Consider the following 18,030-nt stretch of genomic DNA (forward strand, 5'->3'; position numbering starts at 1 on the left):
AAGAAGATAATGATTGGGATTGATGCTGGAAAAGGTGAGCATATGCAAAATGAAGGCAGTACCCATTAGAATATAAAGAAAGTACCCTTGCACCTCCAGGAAACAAGTTCCATTACCCCAAGTATTGGAAAAGATATGTAGGAAGTTGGATATTCTGTTCACCATATGGCGAGTGCTGCCGCATGACCTGGAGTGTGAATGAACACATAACAAATGCAAGTCACCTGAGGGGTGGGGGGGGGTCACAAAGACTCGGATCACAAAAAATAAACAGGTTGAAGAGAAGATGCTGCCAAATGATGAAGAGGAGATAAAGACCATGGAAGAAGAGAATTTGTTCAAAAGTTCGACCAGAGGGTGGAATGTAGAGGAGCAGGCAGATGCTATCCTGCCTGTTCCCGCCCCCTTACCACTATCATATCGGAACAGTCAGAGAAGAGAAATTAAAGGGACCCCCTGCATTGTTCACATACCACATCGAGGGTATGAGAGATGGTATGCACTCAGATAGCCTTACAGAATGTATCCTCGCACTGAAAGTGTGGAAGGATGTTGCATGGAAAAATGCTATATGGAAGGATGTCGCCTGGCAAGATATCAGAATGCATCAATGAATCTTATGGATGTACCTTAAAGTGAAATCTGATGAGGAAAAAGTGACATCATAAAGAGAAGATATGAATCTATGCTAAAACGATATGAAAATACTTAGAAGCAACGATGTAACTGAAGCATTAAGAGTAACATGTACCGGAAGATAAAGTAATCATGAATCTAAAGAAGATGATGTAATTTACTGACAAATAGCTGTAAATACGCAGTAATGCAAAGTAGAAAGACAACGTATAGAAGCTTGCTATAGAGGAATACATAACGTGGCAAGGATGGCCATAGTAGGAAAATAGATGCTGGCTCACGTTGAACTTAACCAAGCTACCTCAAAGACAGGCCGAGGCTGTAGAATCAGGAGACGCAGAAAAGAAGCCCTGTGTGCAGAGCAGACAATGAGTCAAGGTTGGCCCAGAGTTAAGGATACCATTTTTAAAGGATAAGCACAGAGCACAAAGGGAGTACGTGGATAAGCTGTGAATTCTTCATAGATGGAAGAAGAAGAAAACATCTTTGAGAGCCAAACTGCTGGTCAATTAAAACATACAAAGTTCATGTGAGATAGCCTGAGCAAGTCTCTAGAGGCCAGGAGGAGCAACAGTACCCTGCATAATTAAATCAAATAGCAGTAAATAGAAGGCTGAAATGGGCAAATTCGTGGTGTCTTCACACATGACTCAGAAGTCGAAAATAAAGGCTATTCATTAGAGCCATAAGCTAAGATAGTGGTACCCTATACTCCCTTGAATGTTCCAGGAAAGTGAACAGGCAACAAGGTCAACTACAAATGGAAGGCTTTGGCCTATGGCCTACCAATGAGAGATGATCATCTAATTGGGAAAATGGGGAGTAATCTGATGCAATTTAAAGACCCAGGTTTTGTTTCACGTATGTGCTCCTGAAGAGTCAAAAGTCAAAGGTTGGGATAGTATGCCAACCAATCAGTGGGGTTGGGGGACAACCTATCATACAATATTGCAGAGACCAATTAACTGCTATAATCAGTACTATACGTATTTAGAGGTAGTTCAAGGCGTGCCCTGCAGGCCAGTTTCCTCTAATCCCTTTCCACCATAAGTATTTTACCCCATTGTACCGCAAATGTATAGATTGGGGTTGGATTTGGGTATTTAGAAGGGTTGGGTTGGGTGTGGAGGGTGGAGGGGTGTGGCAGCCTGCCCCTGTGGTAAAATGCAGTCAAACAAATTCTGTGAAATGGGATTCAATGAAATCCCTGCGATGAAATCGAAATCACATAGAACTGAAATCGTAGCTCTGTATCTGTTAGCTGCAAGAAGGGAGAGAAGAGCATTTTTTTGTTTATCGAACAAAAGAATGATAGATAAGTGTTAGGAAAGATTTCATATATGTGTAATTTTCCCTTCATTTATGGACCCCCCCAAACATTTTGCTTTTGTTTGACTGTCCTATCCTGATTTTTGCCAGTGGAGCACAGCCTTCAGCTGAACTCCCCTGGGACTTTTGCTCATTTGTTATGGGGAAAGTGACACGTCCTTCAGCCTGTCAGTACTGGGAAACTATGTTTCCCTTAGTCTTTGACTATGTTGCCATTTCTTGGTAACTTCTTAACAGTGCACAATGTGCCTTCTAGTATCGTGCACTTGGGACCTTTTTGTTTTAGGGCCCTAGACACCCTCACAGGATTGTTTGGTGATTGTATGAGTGTGCCTGGGACGAACTCGTGCCAGCAGTTACTTTTTATAATGTTTTACTTCTTTTTACTTAATCACACAGCGTTTACCGTGTTTGGTTCAAGACTGTGGCCCGGTCCAAAAATGGCCGAGCCACAGAGTCTTTTGTTCTGTCCCATGGCCATTTTGTCCCTTGCCTTCACCCAGGTCGGGTAACCCGGGTTTTTCTTATTTGGGCATGCAGCCTCCCGCAAAAAACAATCTCTTTCACGGGCTTCTGCCTGTCACGTGTGTGTGCCCAAGAAGCGGGTTGGCACTGTCTGGTCCCAATCCACACTACTGGTGCCAGGATGTCTGCAGTGCCTGAATGATTGAGACCGCCGTGGACCTTGATTAGACCATGACTGGGATGCCTGCATGAGAGCAGATCTTCGAATGGAAGTCCTGGATAAGAGAAGGAGCTCTGCAGCCATTCCAGGTCTATCACTTGAGTTCTCTCCGAACAACAGAAGAAGCCAAATATCCTGCATGAAGAAAAGGACTTGTGAAACTTCCGGAGATGCTCTAGAAGGTTTTGGCACCCTTCGCCCTTTGTTGTCCCATAGGACAGCTGTTTTCTTCATAGAACAAGAAGGCCTGCCAAGGCGCTTCACCCCTTTGGAGTAGTGGGAACAACTCTCAGCGCCCCCTGTTTACCCACCGAAGGAGCCCCTTCGGAAGTTTTCCTTGGCCATCCAGCGAACTGTCCAGCTCTACATCAGGGAATCATGCAAAACTGCTGTTGTCTCAAGTTGAAACTAGAGACTTGGGACATTGCTTGCTTGTGTTTCCGTGCCCTCTTCCACCAGATTTCACAGGCCTAGCACATCGAGGCCCCGAATTGGGAGAGCGAGTAACGCGGCCCGCATCTCTGAATCTTGCATCACTCTCTGTTGGTGACAGTCGCTATAAGTGCCTTTCTGTTATGCATTCCTGTACCCTGAAGCCTGCTGCACCATAATTGCCTTAATAACTTCTTTGGAAGCTGAGAAAAGGCAACTGTCCCGTCACGGACGATCGTTCTATCCCTTAGCTGCTGAGAGGTGGATCGCTGCGAAACTGCAGGACTCAAACCTACTAGTGACCTCGACTAAACTGGCAAAGTTTAGTCTGAACTGTGCCAAGGGTGAGTACTTGCATCACTTAGCGGTGGCCCCCTGGCACAACCAATCCTTTTTACGCCTGAATATCCCCTAAAGGGATTTGATCTTGGCTGGGTTAGCCTGCCTAGCTATTCTCACCTTTTGAAAACTACTCTGATGCCAAGGGCAGACCCTACTCGAATAGTGGGAACCAATTCTTCATTGCCTCCAGCCCCTTCCTGACTTGCTACAGCCCTCCCAAGAAGACTCGCTTTCTGCTTTACTTGCATGATTGTGCATTTTTACGCACAACTGTACTGTTGAGCATAAGGCTCCCCACTTCTTAGGGCTGGACTGGCAAGTTAGGGAACGACTCTGATGAATTGCCTAATGCTGCCTGTGGGTTAATCCATCCTTCTCTTTACAGGTTGTGGCTGTGTTTTTCCCATTTGCCGCATTGGGAAACATATTGTATAGATGCTGAAGAGTATTTTGGATGGTAACTGTTTTAATTGTACTTTTTTATGTATGTAAGTCAATACATTGATTTCTCTTTCGCCTAAGAGATCTGCACTGGCTTCCCACCCGAGCCAGAATACTCTTTAAGACTGCCTGCTTTACCTAGAAGGAAACCACTGCTCGCACACCTGTCTACATAGCTGTAAAACGCTGTAATGCAGGTGGACCACGCTCGTACAAAAGCCAGACCATCACTAAAATCGAGGAGAAACGGGAGTGCAAGGGAAAACAACAGGAGACAGGCCTACACTTGCTATGCAATAGCCTCCGTAAACACCACCCAGGTGGCAATCCAGTCCATGCCAACGCTCTTGCAGTTCAGGAAGCAACTCAAGACCTTACTCTTCAGTCATAACCTCTGAGCCACCCAGGCTCGTTGCATTAGCACATCACATCCCACTCACATGGCCCGAACAAGTGCTTAAAGTGGGACGGGGCGTGCCGGGGCCGGGCCCCGGCAGTCTCCAAAAAGTGGGACTGAGCCGGGGCCCTGCCGAGGCCCCCGTCCTACCGCAACATTGGCGGGATGCATTATATGATGTGCCTGCAATGAAGTCAGGCGAGCTGACAGAAGTGGCAGCCAGTCACAGCGTCTTACTGTCCCTTTGTTTCCCCAGGTCGCCGAGGTGTCTTTAACCCTCGGCGAACCTGGGGATTCCTTGACATATTTCGAGGTTTATAAAAGATGGCTTTGAAAGTACACATTTCAAGCCATCTTTTATAAAGCTTTGCCGACGGACAACCCGAAATGTTTAAAAAAGGTGGCCTGAAAACGAGGCAAACCGTAAGGTATGCACACAAATATATATAAATGTTATATATCTGTGTGCGTACCTTACTATGGTGTGTGTACTGTGCAAGCCATCTTTTCTAAACATAGAGATATGTTACATATTTCCATGTTTAGAAAACATGGCTTGCACAGTACACAAACCATAGTAAGGTACGCACACAAATATATAACATTTATATATATTTCTGTGCATACCTTGTGGTTTGCATAGTTTTGGGCCACGCCCATCCCACAAGCCACGCCCCCAAATGAGGCCCCCCCCTCGATTTCTTACCCCACTTAAAGCCCTGACCGGAACATTCTATGCCGCATATTGTAACCTCCCTTCCCTACCTCACACTGTACCCTCAAAGGCATGTGGACGGCCCTGTTGCTCCCTAGCAAGGCTTGCGCTACATAGGACCCCAAAGACAAACGTATAAAAATGCAGAGGGTACGATTGTTATATAAAGCCCTCACAGGAAAAATTAGGCTTATCCTCTGCATTTACAAATGCAGAGAGTGCTTAATATTTCCACTTGAACCATCATGTCTGCCAGTTTGCCAAGCTCCCTGTCTGCTCTGCAATCTGATGTGTGTTTTCATTTCTCTGATACTGTCTCATCATGGATGCTCCTGAAGTCAGACAGCTCTCGCTTGCTTGCCCTTTAGCCTGGTTTCTTGGATTACTGCTTGCTTATTTCGTCATGTAAATCAAGATATATTTTCAGGCAGGTACAAAATGCAGTGCACACAAAGTCCCCTCCTCCCTTCCCAGCAGCCTTTTTTTAAAAAAGGAACTGGTTTCACACGTGCACACTCTACGGAAATATTAAAACAGAGCAGATATATAGAAGTAAATGATAACGTTGCCAGGCGTGTCCCACCGTTCCAATATGGCACCTGTAAAAACACTCTTTGGATGCAATGGGCGCATGATTGGCACTGTGCACCAGCGAGCAGATGATTGTGATGGATTACAAGCCAGCCTATTATATCATTCAACCAACATAACAGTGGCAACCATTGAGCAAGGAAATGCCAGTTCCAATAACAGTAAAAATGAAAATGTAATGCTGGACCAAACTGAAACAATATCGATACGCCAAGATGCATAAATAACAATTATAGCAACGAGTATTGGCAATGCAAATAGTCTTTTTCTTTGTATTTACCTATTGCATTTTAGTGATAGACATAGTAGAAAGGTTTCTCTTCACTGCTGTGTACAGAAGTCTTTTTACTAATGTTGCTTGTCAGCAAACACTGTGTTTGGACATTTTAAGGTTAAGCATGGTGATTTTAAGGGAGAGCTGGAGTGGCAAGGGTACGGGTGAACTGAGTTGTGAGTGAGACAGGTGAGCTAATGTGGGAGGTAGTGGCCATGGATGAACTTGGATTAGTCGGGTTGGGCAGAAATGATCTAGGGCGGCCAAAATGTGGGTATCGGTGAGGTAGGGAAGTGGAGGTAGAGTGGCCAGGTATTTTGGGGATGAGCTAGGATGTCTTGGAGTACGCAGAGGTGACCTTCGGTGAGTGGATTGTTGGGGTGAAGTAGGCTGGGGATGGAGAAGGGTGAGCCAGGGAAGGTCGGCACACAGTGGTGTGAGGGTGGGATGGGTGGGGTGAGGTAGGAGTGTGTGGGGATAAACAGGGGTATAATATAGAGCAGGGGTCAGCAACCTTTGGCTCACCAGATGTTTTGGACTACACCTCCCATCAGCCCTCCCCAGTATAGTCAATGGTAACGGATCATAGGAGTCGTATAGAGGATTGAGGTAGGGTCGGAGCAGAGAGAGCCGGGCAAGGGTGAATGGGGTAGAGTGGTGTGGAATGGGGTAGAGTATGGGCATGGTATTAGAGTAGAGCAGGTTAGAGTGCATGGTTAGATGAGTGGTAAGGATTGGAGGTGTGCTGAATTGAGGTGTAGTGTGCTGTGGAAGTGTGGTGTTGTGAGGAGGTGTGCAGTGAAAGTGTGGTGTGGATTGGGGTTGTGCAGTAATGGTGTTGAGGGGTGGAGTCAAAGTGTGGAATTATCGGGTGGTCTGGCGTGTGAAGTGGCAGTGTGGTGGTTTTGTAGGGTTTAGTGAGGCGGTGGGGTGGAGTCATGGTGGTATGGAGTTTTGCCGTTGAGTGAGGGGATGTGGAGGTGGTTTGTGGTGGTTGTGTAAAGATGTGTGTGAAGTGGTGGGGGTTTGGAATGGTGGTTGGAGTGGTGGTGTCCAGTAAAGGTGTGTGGTGGTGTGGTGTACTATGCTAGTATAAAGTGTGGGTTGTTGGTGTGGTGGTGTGGAGCGGTGGGGTGTGTTGTGTGATGGGGTGTGGAGTGGAGTGACAGCGAGGATGTGTGGAGCAGTGTTGTGGAGTGGTATAGTGCGGTGGTGTGTAGTGGGATAAAGTGTTGGTGGGAAGTGTTCATGTGCAAGAGTGGAGAAGAGGTTTCGAGTGGGGGTGTGGTTGTGTCGAGTGATGAAGGGTGGTGGGGAGGTTAAGTGGTGATGTAGAGTGGGAGTATGATGGTGAGGAATGGTGAATGGCATGTGAGGTGTTGGTGGTGATGTGGAGTGGCGGTGGCGTGGCAAAAAGTCAAACGCACCTTCAAAAGAAATAAAAAATAACCCACAACTAATGTAAAAAAGCACAAAAACAAGGCACAAAATAGTAGAAACTGCTTAGAAATCAACACACATAAATATAAAGTAAGCAACATCCATCAAAAGAAATTTCACACATTACTATTTGCGCGCCTTATAAACGTTCAAAAAACACAGAACTTTCAGGTGACCACAGTGCAGGCTCAAATGGCTAATTGGGGGGAGTGCTCTAGTCATGTTCGGGCTGTACTATATGAGAAGATTGGTGGTTGTTTTCCGATATGGGGGTGCAATCTCTTGTTATGGCTGCAATTGTGCAGTTCTACAGCTGCCCAACAGATGTCCTCATAAGAAATCACATGCAATCCCACGGGGGAAATTATATTACACTGATTAAACTGCGATAGGTGAGGTGCCTTAGACAGAGTGATCCTAGCCTAGTTTCACTTGCTTCCAATCTGTATTTAAAGTGAAAATGTAAAGTGACATGTAGAGGTAGAGGCCCACTGCACAGTTTGTATAGTGATGTGGGAGACGTGTATATCTAAGAGACAAGTACAATACTCGTATATAAACAGTTCAACCAGTAAACATATAAATCACTCTCATTATGTAAATTAATCACCTATGAGAAAGGTCACGGGGCAAATGGAACAATGTGGTTTTGTAGCAATTTGCATAAAATCAAAGAGCATTTTGGGAACATAAGAATTACCACAAAATGTTATAGTTGAAATATGTCTGTGATAGTGCTTCAAGCTTGACACCCTTCTAGGCATGTACTGCACCCTGGCTCTATGCTCATTTCACTCACCCTAACTGTAAGATGTCTGATAACCACATCCCATATATATAATAATTTCGATATCTTCTTCCATCAATTGAAGCTTTGGTTGTTACGTTTGAGCAGAGAAGTATTGAACACAAAGCTGCTTCATGCAAGAGTCTCAGTTGCCCTCACTTAATCTCCTTATGTAACCACACTCATGTCTGCACAGCCCAGCACTGATGGCTGTCAGGCCTTGCCCCCTCCTACCGCATGTGGACAAAGGCGATTGCTTAATGTTTAAGGATAGAGCACCATGTTTCCCAAACAGCTGAGGTAGTTCTTTCTGCGGCATGCACAGGTCCCCATTGCTGAGGGTATGCCTTCCCCTCTTACATTGGTTGCCTCACACTGTGAGTCTCCAGATTGGTCAAGAAGGAATATTCACTGCAGCTTCTGAGACACTAAAGACCAGGTATGTATTCTCATGAAACGAAACATCTAATTGGCTCAAATATTGTTAAACATGCACTGATTGGTGGATGTGACATAAGGAGGCAAGAAATAAATCAGTGAGCTAGCAAATGCATGCAACAAGTGTTGCCAATTGCCATGAACACCACATATAATGATTCCATCACTCTTTCTCTTTTCTCTGTGGCATTAATTTTGGCCACCAAATTCACCAAAAATAAATGTAATGTGATACAAAAATGTAAAAAACATCACAGTATCAGAGAACATGGAAATAAAAGAAGTTCTTGAAAGCAAATTTCAACAATTATTTCCACATCTTACATAGTTGTGCCATCTCCTACAAAATCATGCTCCCTCTTACAGAGATATCACCATCTCCCCATGATGCACTCTTTATGCATCACGGAGCAGATGATTGATACCAGGCCCTCTCTTAGCTACTGTTGCAAGAGCTCTGCAGAGTGAAAGCTATCAATGGCCAGACCTAATTCAAAGGCATCACCAATCAAAATGCATGAATCACTAATTTGGGAAGAATACTTTAAGAAGAGGAAAGGATAGCATTTAAACCACATAACCTGCAGAGATTACTGCAGAATAGATGTCTGCATCCAAAAAGTGTGAGGCTTGAGTTGTCAGTATCTGCAGGAATACTGCAGGCTTCGAATTTGGTTTTACAGATGGGGGATTGACCAAAGGTTGGTGATGTCAACCTATAGCACATGGATTCAAAGGTACACCACCACTTTGATTACATGAGAGCCACTCTCACTCAATATGGATCCAGTTCAAATAGCAGGAAGGGGGGGCTGGGAAGAGGGCAAAAGGTGCAATTGGCCCCCAGGCTTCTGGACCGTTGTTACCTGGGCCCAAGCTGGAATATGTTAAAAACAAGTAAAATTACCAAATCGTTCAGAATCCAGCTCGCCTTGAAGCAGCAGAGTTCTGAAAAGCCTTCTGAGCTTCTGTGTGGATGGGGTGAGGCAGTTGCCTTGGCTTTAGCAATGTTTCAGATGTGTTTGGGTGGCCTCCACACGTTGGTCTCTACAGTGAGTGAGAGGGAGAAGAGCCTAAGCTGCAGACGCAAGTTCATATCGCCCAGCAGCAACGTACAAACTTAAATGACAGATTCAGTGACCCTTGTTGGTAATGTTGGCACCACTGCAGCCCATGCACCATTGGTCTGTTCCAATCCCCAGGAGCCTATCACAACTCCTGCTTGCTAAGGAAGTAAGGGTCCATTTCTTATTACAGTTTTTCCCTAGGTTTCCTTCTGTAAGAATGTGTCCCCTATGTTCTGGCGAATTTCTTAATCACTGGTGGAGAGTACATTATGGGTCTCGGGAGGTTAGCTCAGGGGCAACACATTGGCCTTGGAAGAAAGATGATGTAGCGCAACACCGGTTCGATCCCGGGGATCACGCTTAGAAACCTCTGGGTGTTAATCCTGTTATTATAACCAATTATAAATTATAAACGTTTAATAGCAACCTCAATAGTGCCCATGGATGTTACTATATGGTGGTTATAGGAAATGGCTTTTGGACCGTTTGTGATACTCCCTTTTCGGCACAGTTGAAAAACACTAACAGAAAGATGTAACATTCAGTTATTAATCATTAGTAGACTTCAAACTAAGGAGGTCATTTGGAGCTGGGTGAATTTCTTTATGAAATACTACTGGAGAAAGTTAACACCTGTGCCAGTGGTATTTCTGAAATTCCGCTCAATTTAGAGTTTACCACCGGGGCAAATGGTTTTGTTGGAATACCTTTGAAATTATTTCAGAAATACCACCTCAGCCAGAGGTAACATAAAATGGTGGGATTTTTCAGGCAATGCTCCCTTCCCTATGAAGGGGGAAATCGATGAGGTACAGTACTACTGTATATTATTTTAGGCACAGAAGGGTCAATTCTTGCTCTTATGCATTGCATGCATAAGGGGGCGAGAGGGGGCATTACAGATGCCCACATGTTCACCCCTTTACAAAAAAAGCTTTTACAAATATGGGGGCCAATTTTGATTTTTTTACCTCCATCTCTTAGGTGGAGGAAACAAATAGGCAGATTTATGGCCGAATGCCTAAAAAACCACTGCTGATATTCCCATGGAATACTTCCAATAGTATTTGTTCAAACCTTGAATTGGAGGGGGGGGCAATAAAACTGACAGTATTGGCCAAATAACGCTGACTTTACTGTTAACACTCAACTCTGAATGACCCACTGAGCCTGTGATTGTTTTTCATTGTCGTGTCTAGAACACTTATGTGACCAACAAAAGACACACATGCAAAACAATACAATTTTCAACTCATCTCTATAGATACATATTTACATGAAAAGATATATTATTTCACATATACTTTGCACAGTCGCAAATAAACTCAACCATATTACCGCACCCACAGAAAATACAAATACATATAATAGGTCACTCTTACTCCCTCTCCATCACCAAATCCCAGGCAGACACCCCTTGCACTTACTTCCCTCTGCTTCCATGAATTGAAATATGCCGTCGACTTTCCAAGGAAGTGCAATGGGGGCGCAATAAAAGACAAGTTCTCTCGTGTCTTTCACTTTGTGCCAGTTCAGGCCTCATAGCTACAATTACCAGCAAGACCCCAACCAAAGTTTCTTGTCATGTTTGACAGAGGCTGACTGGCAAATCAAGGTCATCTACGAGCTACATGTGAGCCATGGCAATGGAAGGGGGTGAGTGACAAGGAATTGGTGCCTTAGGAATGTGGGCGTGCTAAGCGAAGTGGATTGAGTTATGGGTTAAGGGATGGTGTGAAAGGGGAATGGAGGTCTGAAATGTAACTGTTAGGAAGTTGGGGGTGAAGGGGCATTGGGGGTGTGCTGCAAGGAAAGGACACCAGAGGGCGACGGCTAAGGAAAATATAGTAAATGAGACAGAGGTAAAATCTGGAAAGGTAGGTCAGCAGATTGGGAGAATGTTGCTCAGATCTGTGCCTGACCTGCATGCCACTTTATATTAACCATTTATATAATGTGTACTGGTGGGGAGGCAGAATGCCACGTATGGCTTTTTTGTTTTGGTGTGGGTAGGCAGGAAGCTAGGGATGGGTCTTATACCATGCCTTCTTCTCATGTTTGGCTGTTAAAGCGAAGACAGGCCATGTGGCTCAGCAATGGCTCTGCTCTACCAATGACTTCTCGAGTTTCTCACTTCTTTACATCAAACTAAAGATGGGATGCTATGGGAGGAAATGTAGTCGTCAGTCAAATTGCAAACTAAGACATGAGGAAACATGTGCTCAAATCCCAGCTTTCCCATTTCACCCAACTATATTATTCTTGTAAAATGATCTTACTATGTTTAGTATATAGGGGAGGGTCCCTATGGACCAGGTCTCTAAGAAACCATAAACACGACTGAAAGATACATTGCATAAAAGGAAATCAATGTGAATAAGAAATGAGTTCTACTATATATACTTGAGAATGTGTGAGTGAGGGAGGGAGAGGTTCGTGTTCAGTTTGGTTGTTCTGGAAGTTGGGGCACTGCACCACAGGCCAGAAAATTGTACTTGCTCCCCAGGCCAAACGTTGCCAATCCTCCCCCATCAGAGAGGCAGCTCCCTGGAACCAGAAAGACCCCCAAGTGACAATGGATGGTGTACTTGGTCTCTGGGATCACAACCTGCCACCTAGGATATGGCTCACTGCATACACGCCCTCGCGCCACCTGACTCTCTAGGTACCACCCGCCCCTCTCCTCCCCACCACCCGGTACAGCTGTACCCCTCCTCTGTGACCATCTGTATTCCACCGACCGCTGTATATCTGTTCTGTTGTTACCTCTGAAAAGCACTCTGTTATGAATTTGTATGGTTGTATACCTCTGTAAAGCTCTATGCTGCTTCTTGAAGCGAGGTTGCGCTCAATAAATACCATCTTAATGATAATAATACACAGGGTGGCTTTCACACACCTACTGTTGCGAGTAGGAAAGTCTGCCCCTGCCTACAGTAGAGAAACCACAGAAGGCCCAGTCCAATGGGAGAATGTCAAATAGGCCTGTCACCTCCAAATCAGCTGTATTTACACATACTTGTGCCAATTGACAACAGAGCGGCCTAAAAAAGAACGAGAAAAGAAAAACGAAAGAAACTCACCCCAGGGCAGGACCAGTAACTGAATGAGGACCAGAGCAACGAGTTTCATCCTGGAGGGATGTCGGTAGGGTGCAGAAAGCTGAGGAGGAAGGAGAAACAGGGAAATGATAATGAAACGAAGAGAAGGGCGGCCATCTTTCAAAAGGGATCTTTGGGGCCTAATCTAAACTGCATTGAACTGTATGGGACGAGATGCAACACATGTATGGCCAGGACAGTTGACATGTCATTTCTTTTCAAACAAGAGTAGGGGGTTGCCCTTCAAAATCTGGCGGGGTGGAATGCTAGAGTGAAGTGAGAGAGAGATGGGGTGAGAGGAGAGAGGGGGTGAAATGTTAGAGAGGAGGAGGACTGAGCTCAAGGGAGAGAGAAAAGTATGGAGAGAAGGAACTTGACACTGAGGAAGAGGTATCAGAAAAGATAAAGTTGCATGGACAGGAGCAGAAAGCGATGGAATGTGGCAGGGAGAGAAGTAGAGTGAGACATAAGAGGCAGGGTGAGAGTGGGCAGGATGGGCGTGGATATCAGAAGTGTTTGTGGTGAGAAAAGGGAGAGAAGGGAGAGGGGGATACGAACGAGAGAAGGGGAGTTGTCTGACAGAGTGAATTGGGTGAGAACAGGAGACTCACACTCAGAATACAAAAGTACACTTTGGGTATTCTCTGACTCACCTGGACATCCTTCCCAGAGCCACACACCTGAACAGTGAGAGGCAGCAGTGATGTCACAGATAGCCATTCTCAAGCCCACATTCTAGGCTCTGTGTTATCGCTCCATGGATAGGCTTCAGAACGCTGCAGACCTGGTCCTGACATCACTTCCTGTCTGTGGCAATGGATGACAGAACTGCAACCCAGCGCTGAAGCCACAGAACGAGGGAAAGGCTCGATCACTGTTCTAATATCACAGGACTTTTTAAAAGCAGTTTAAAGGAGTTAAAGAACTTCATTTTTTTTATATTTAGGCATCAGGCTAAAGAGACACAGGGGGATTCCTGTGAGTCCTTATGTTGAATTAGGCATGAAAATCACTTTTCTAATCAGTTCCCCTTTCTCCTGCTTCAAGGTCAGTCCATTGGAGGCATGGCAGAAATTAGAAAAGCATGCAATTCCCTCCCAATCCATCTTTGCCGGAAATCGTAGCATGCAATTGGGCCTTTTAATGTAAACCTTCCTTTTGCTTTTTATCCCAACGGCATTTTTCAGTTGTAAGGAAGCTTTGCTCATTTTTCTTTTTTATGTATCTTTTTATTTACCCCCCACTTCCCTCATGTTTTGTTATGTAATGCTATCATGTTATGTATGATACAGTGTGTTATGTCATGTTAACGTGTGGCATGTTTGGTTTTGTTGTGTCACATTCCTTTCATGTTGTTTTGTAGAAGTCCGACAACGGCTGTGTTGCAACCTGAAGGTAACATGTAGCAGTGTAAAAAAATTAAATAAATTAAACATGTTAGCAGCACAAAATACCATAACACCCAAAGCCGAGCTGCAATGTAAGCTGGTAAGTAGACGCTACACCCCATCACGGGTTGGGTAGAGTGTGAAAAATGCGACGTTAATGCTATTACCATTGCATTACCACTCCACCCAATCCCGAGTTTGGGTGGAAAGTTGCTGGAGGTAAAAACCTCCCCTTTCTGCCCATTTTTTCGGCTCTAATATCGCAGCGCTAATTCAAAGGCCCCAATGGGCATGGGGAATTATGGCCAGACCGCAACTCGGGATCTGGGGCAAATTGCGCCAGACCACCTTGCGGTAACGGGTATCCCGGCGCATTTACTGCCGGGATACCGCCCATCTCGTGATGAGGCCCATAGTAACTAGAGCAAGGATAGACAATGCTGGGTTATGCAGATCAGTAAACTGCAGAGCTCAGCCTCAGCCCCAAAGGAATACAGCCTTCCCCAGTGACGGATCTAGGATAAAATGTCAAGTTTGGAACACAGGAATCGGGAGGCAATAGAAACCAGTGGTTAGGGGCGAAAGGCTAGCGATTTGGAAAACAAAATGGTGCATTTTACTGTGTTTACAACCACACTCCATCTACAAAATGATATAACTTGAAAGTGTTCATGTTGCATCAGTATTTCAAATCAAACATATTTTAGGAAAAAGCACACTCGGTATGCTGTGAATATGCGGTGCTTTGAACTAATGGTACTAGATTAGTAAAGTTTTGAGAACAAGAGATTCACGATATATGTGTAACACCTATACTAAATAACTAATGGTACTAGATTAGTAAAGGTTTGAGAACCAGAGATTCGCGATATAGTGGATTATAGCACTGTGCATGTTTTAGCACTGTTTTTAGTATGAATTGTTGATTTTATTAATTATATTTTTGTAATTGCCAAATAAATTGCTAATACAGCTGTTCTGTTGACGCACCTATACATATTGCTATATATATTTGTTTGAATCTATTGAAGGATTAATTAATTAAATGTTTAAGCTTCATATGTTTTGCTACCAAATCCTCTGTGTTTCAGTCCACTGAGGTTTCAAGTATTATTGAGGTTTTAGGTCTAGGGGCAACGTGAGTGCTGTCAAAGTCCATAGTATCTCCTAGAGTTTAGATAGAATTAATGCATTATACAGCACACTTTCTGAGAAAATGTGTCTAAAAAGCCAGGGCATTTATAACTGTTTTATAGGGTAATCCCAATCCAAGAATCGGATACATGCAAGTCACCAACAGTGCACAGGAACATTCATGCTTTAATTAATTGAATGCTTTGCTAATAAAAATGCCATGCCACAATGAAAACTTGTCCAACTGGCTGCATAATATAGACCAGCATAGACACGTAATAACATATTGCGATAAAGCATGCCAGGTCACATTTACACATACCTAGACTGGTTGCACCAAAATGCCAGTCGAAACAATAACACTTATCATGGTTGTTTTATCACAGATGCCCAGAAAAATATACAATGGCACAGTAAGAAACGGCTAGACTGGAAGCACCCAAATGGAAGCCTAGCCAGGTGATTACACTTAGCAGGACTGCGTTATCAGAGATGCCCAGTTAAAAAGAAAGTCAGGCCAAACTAAGAAATGACTAGACTGGCTGCACCAAAATGCCTCTCTGGCCACTAATACCACATATCATGCCTGTTTAGCCTGAACATGGATGACCATTATAGCACAATCCCTGTCCCACCCCACCCCAAACCCCCCATGCCCCCTCTCCCTCCTATCCCCTGCCCCAACCCCAATAATTAGCTCCTCATCCCAGAATTACCTCCATCCCTCTTCCTTGTGCAAGTGCTTACGTATGAGGCACCTTGCCTCATAGGTAAGTACTGGATGAGGAAGAGTGGGACTAGGAGTACTAAAGATTACAGGTAACTAAGCCAGGCATTACCTTCATGTCCCGCTACCTCATCCCACTACTTGTGTATGAGGCAAAATGCCTCATACACAAGTACTTGGACGAGGAAGAATGGGGCTAGGAGTAATGATGATTACCAATAAGTAATCATGGCACTAAACACAAGCAGTGTCACAACACCATTGATCTGATTGGGCTTTAGCTCTACCCCAGCCCCAAAACTTTGGGCTATGTTGACACGACATGGCTGACATACAGAGCCGTTGCTGGACAGAACAGGACACATGTTAATAGATGCCTGGGTTTCACTGTTAACAAAGGGCCGGCAATTAGTAACGTAAAGCATGTCACTGTTAGTACCTGCATTCAAACGCATAATTCTTTAGGCAATTTAAATTGTGATGTGGGTTTAATACTTGCATGCCAGGGGAGTGCTTGGAAGGGTAGAGAGGGGACAGGAGGCTGCTCATTCTCACAGCAGTCCATAAGTGGGTGTTTTCAGACTTAAAGGGGAGAGTTAATTGCTTGTATCCTTGAAGCTGCCCCAGAATAGTCTCATTAGAATGCATAAAGAAGTTAGATGCCCCCACACAAATAATTTTGCCTCTCCCCACCACCTGTGAAGTCAGCGCCTCTCCCAACATTTGAAGTGTTAGTTCCCTCCACGAAATGTAGGTTTTCGTTGCATCCCTGAACACAAGCACACACACCATTCCACATTCGCACAGACACGCATGCCCAGCCACCCATACATTTAAGTGAGCACCCGTTCACCATAAAGGCACACCCAGGCAGCCACCCTTGCATTTAAGTGTGCACCCTTTCACCATACAGGCACACCCAGGCAACCACCCATATATTTAAGAGTGCATCTTTTCAATGTACACTCACACACGCACAACCAGTCACCCATACATTTAAATGTGCACTCTTTCACCATACACTCACACAGGCACACCCAGGCAGCCATCCATACATCATACACTCATTTATACACATTACATTATATATGCATATGTACACATACAAACTTGCATGCACTGCATACACATTTAAAGAAAATACATGTTCTTACCTTTAATGCGTTTATCCAGAGAACTTGTCCTTCTGCTCCCCGCAGCAGCCAGGAATGCTTGTTTCCTTCATCTGCAGAGGATTCGGAGGTCTCCTTGTGATTGGGTGGAGGGCAGTCATATTACTTCAAAAAGAAATGTTTTTTTTTTAAGTCATTCTGACTTCATAAAGAAATTATTTCTGTTGAGGGACCGAACTGTAACAAAAACAATTTATTTTTGAAGGCATAGCGCTCCCCCACCCTATGACATGGAGGCCAACAACCTGGAGGCTTTCATGTCATAAGGTAGGGGAGCCTTCAGACTTCAAAAATAAATAGTTTCTTTTTGTAGTCACTCTGCCTTGATAAAGAAATGATTTCTCTATGAAGGCGGAGTGACTTCAAAAGTCCAAGGTTTCCCCCTCCCAGGACATGTGGTGGCGGGGCCCTCCGCTCCGCAGGAGCTGCGGGGTCCCCGCTATGCCAGTGCCTTCCACCTCGCGCATAAATCATGGATTGGCTTTATAGTCCCTGATCATAATCCCTGATACAGTTTTAGTGCGAATGGGACAACCGACATCAAGCGCCCGATATCCGTCAATTTTCTGGACACTGGCAATGAATTGTTTGAGTGAGCATTGTTCTGAACAAAAGGCCCTATTAAATGTTAATTAAGGTGCATGCCTGGTGATAGGAACTATGATGAGCACATGAGAGCATTTGTTTAGGAAAGCTACTCAAATGTATGCCTTCTCTCAAGACACAGTCACCAAGCCAAATACCCTATTTAAATTGTCAACTTTATTCAATGATCTCTGCAAGTTTCACACTTCACATTTTCTTGACATCATACATAATAGTAATATGCATGCCTGTGTCAAACACTAACTATAAGCAGGTGACCTTCTAACAAATGTGCATTCATACCTCAACTTATTTGCATTTGGTGGAAATAACCTACCCTGCACTCAGT

At 44.5% G+C, this 18,030-nt stretch overlaps 1 protein-coding gene across 1 annotated transcript in view; it reads right to left on the reverse strand.

Moving 5' to 3' along the window:
- The window catches only part of LOC138580813 (long neurotoxin 1-like), a 261,591-nt gene extending 248,217 nt beyond the window's left edge, over positions 1 to 13,374 (reverse strand). The window contains exons 1-2 of the mRNA XM_069651666.1: positions 13,329 to 13,374; positions 12,658 to 12,736 (exon numbers count right to left, since the gene is read on the reverse strand). Of these exons, the coding sequence (XP_069507767.1) occupies positions 12,658 to 12,706 (49 nt within the window). The 5' untranslated portion in view covers positions 12,707 to 12,736; positions 13,329 to 13,374. The remainder of the gene's footprint in view (positions 1 to 12,657; positions 12,737 to 13,328) is intronic.
- Between the last annotated feature and the right edge of the window lie 4,656 nt (positions 13,375 to 18,030).

Source organism: Ambystoma mexicanum, chromosome 3p (assembly GCF_040938575.1).
Source record: "Ambystoma mexicanum isolate Mex_15411 chromosome 3p, UKY_AmexF1_1, whole genome shotgun sequence".
Taxonomy (NCBI): Eukaryota; Metazoa; Chordata; class Amphibia; order Caudata; family Ambystomatidae; genus Ambystoma; species Ambystoma mexicanum.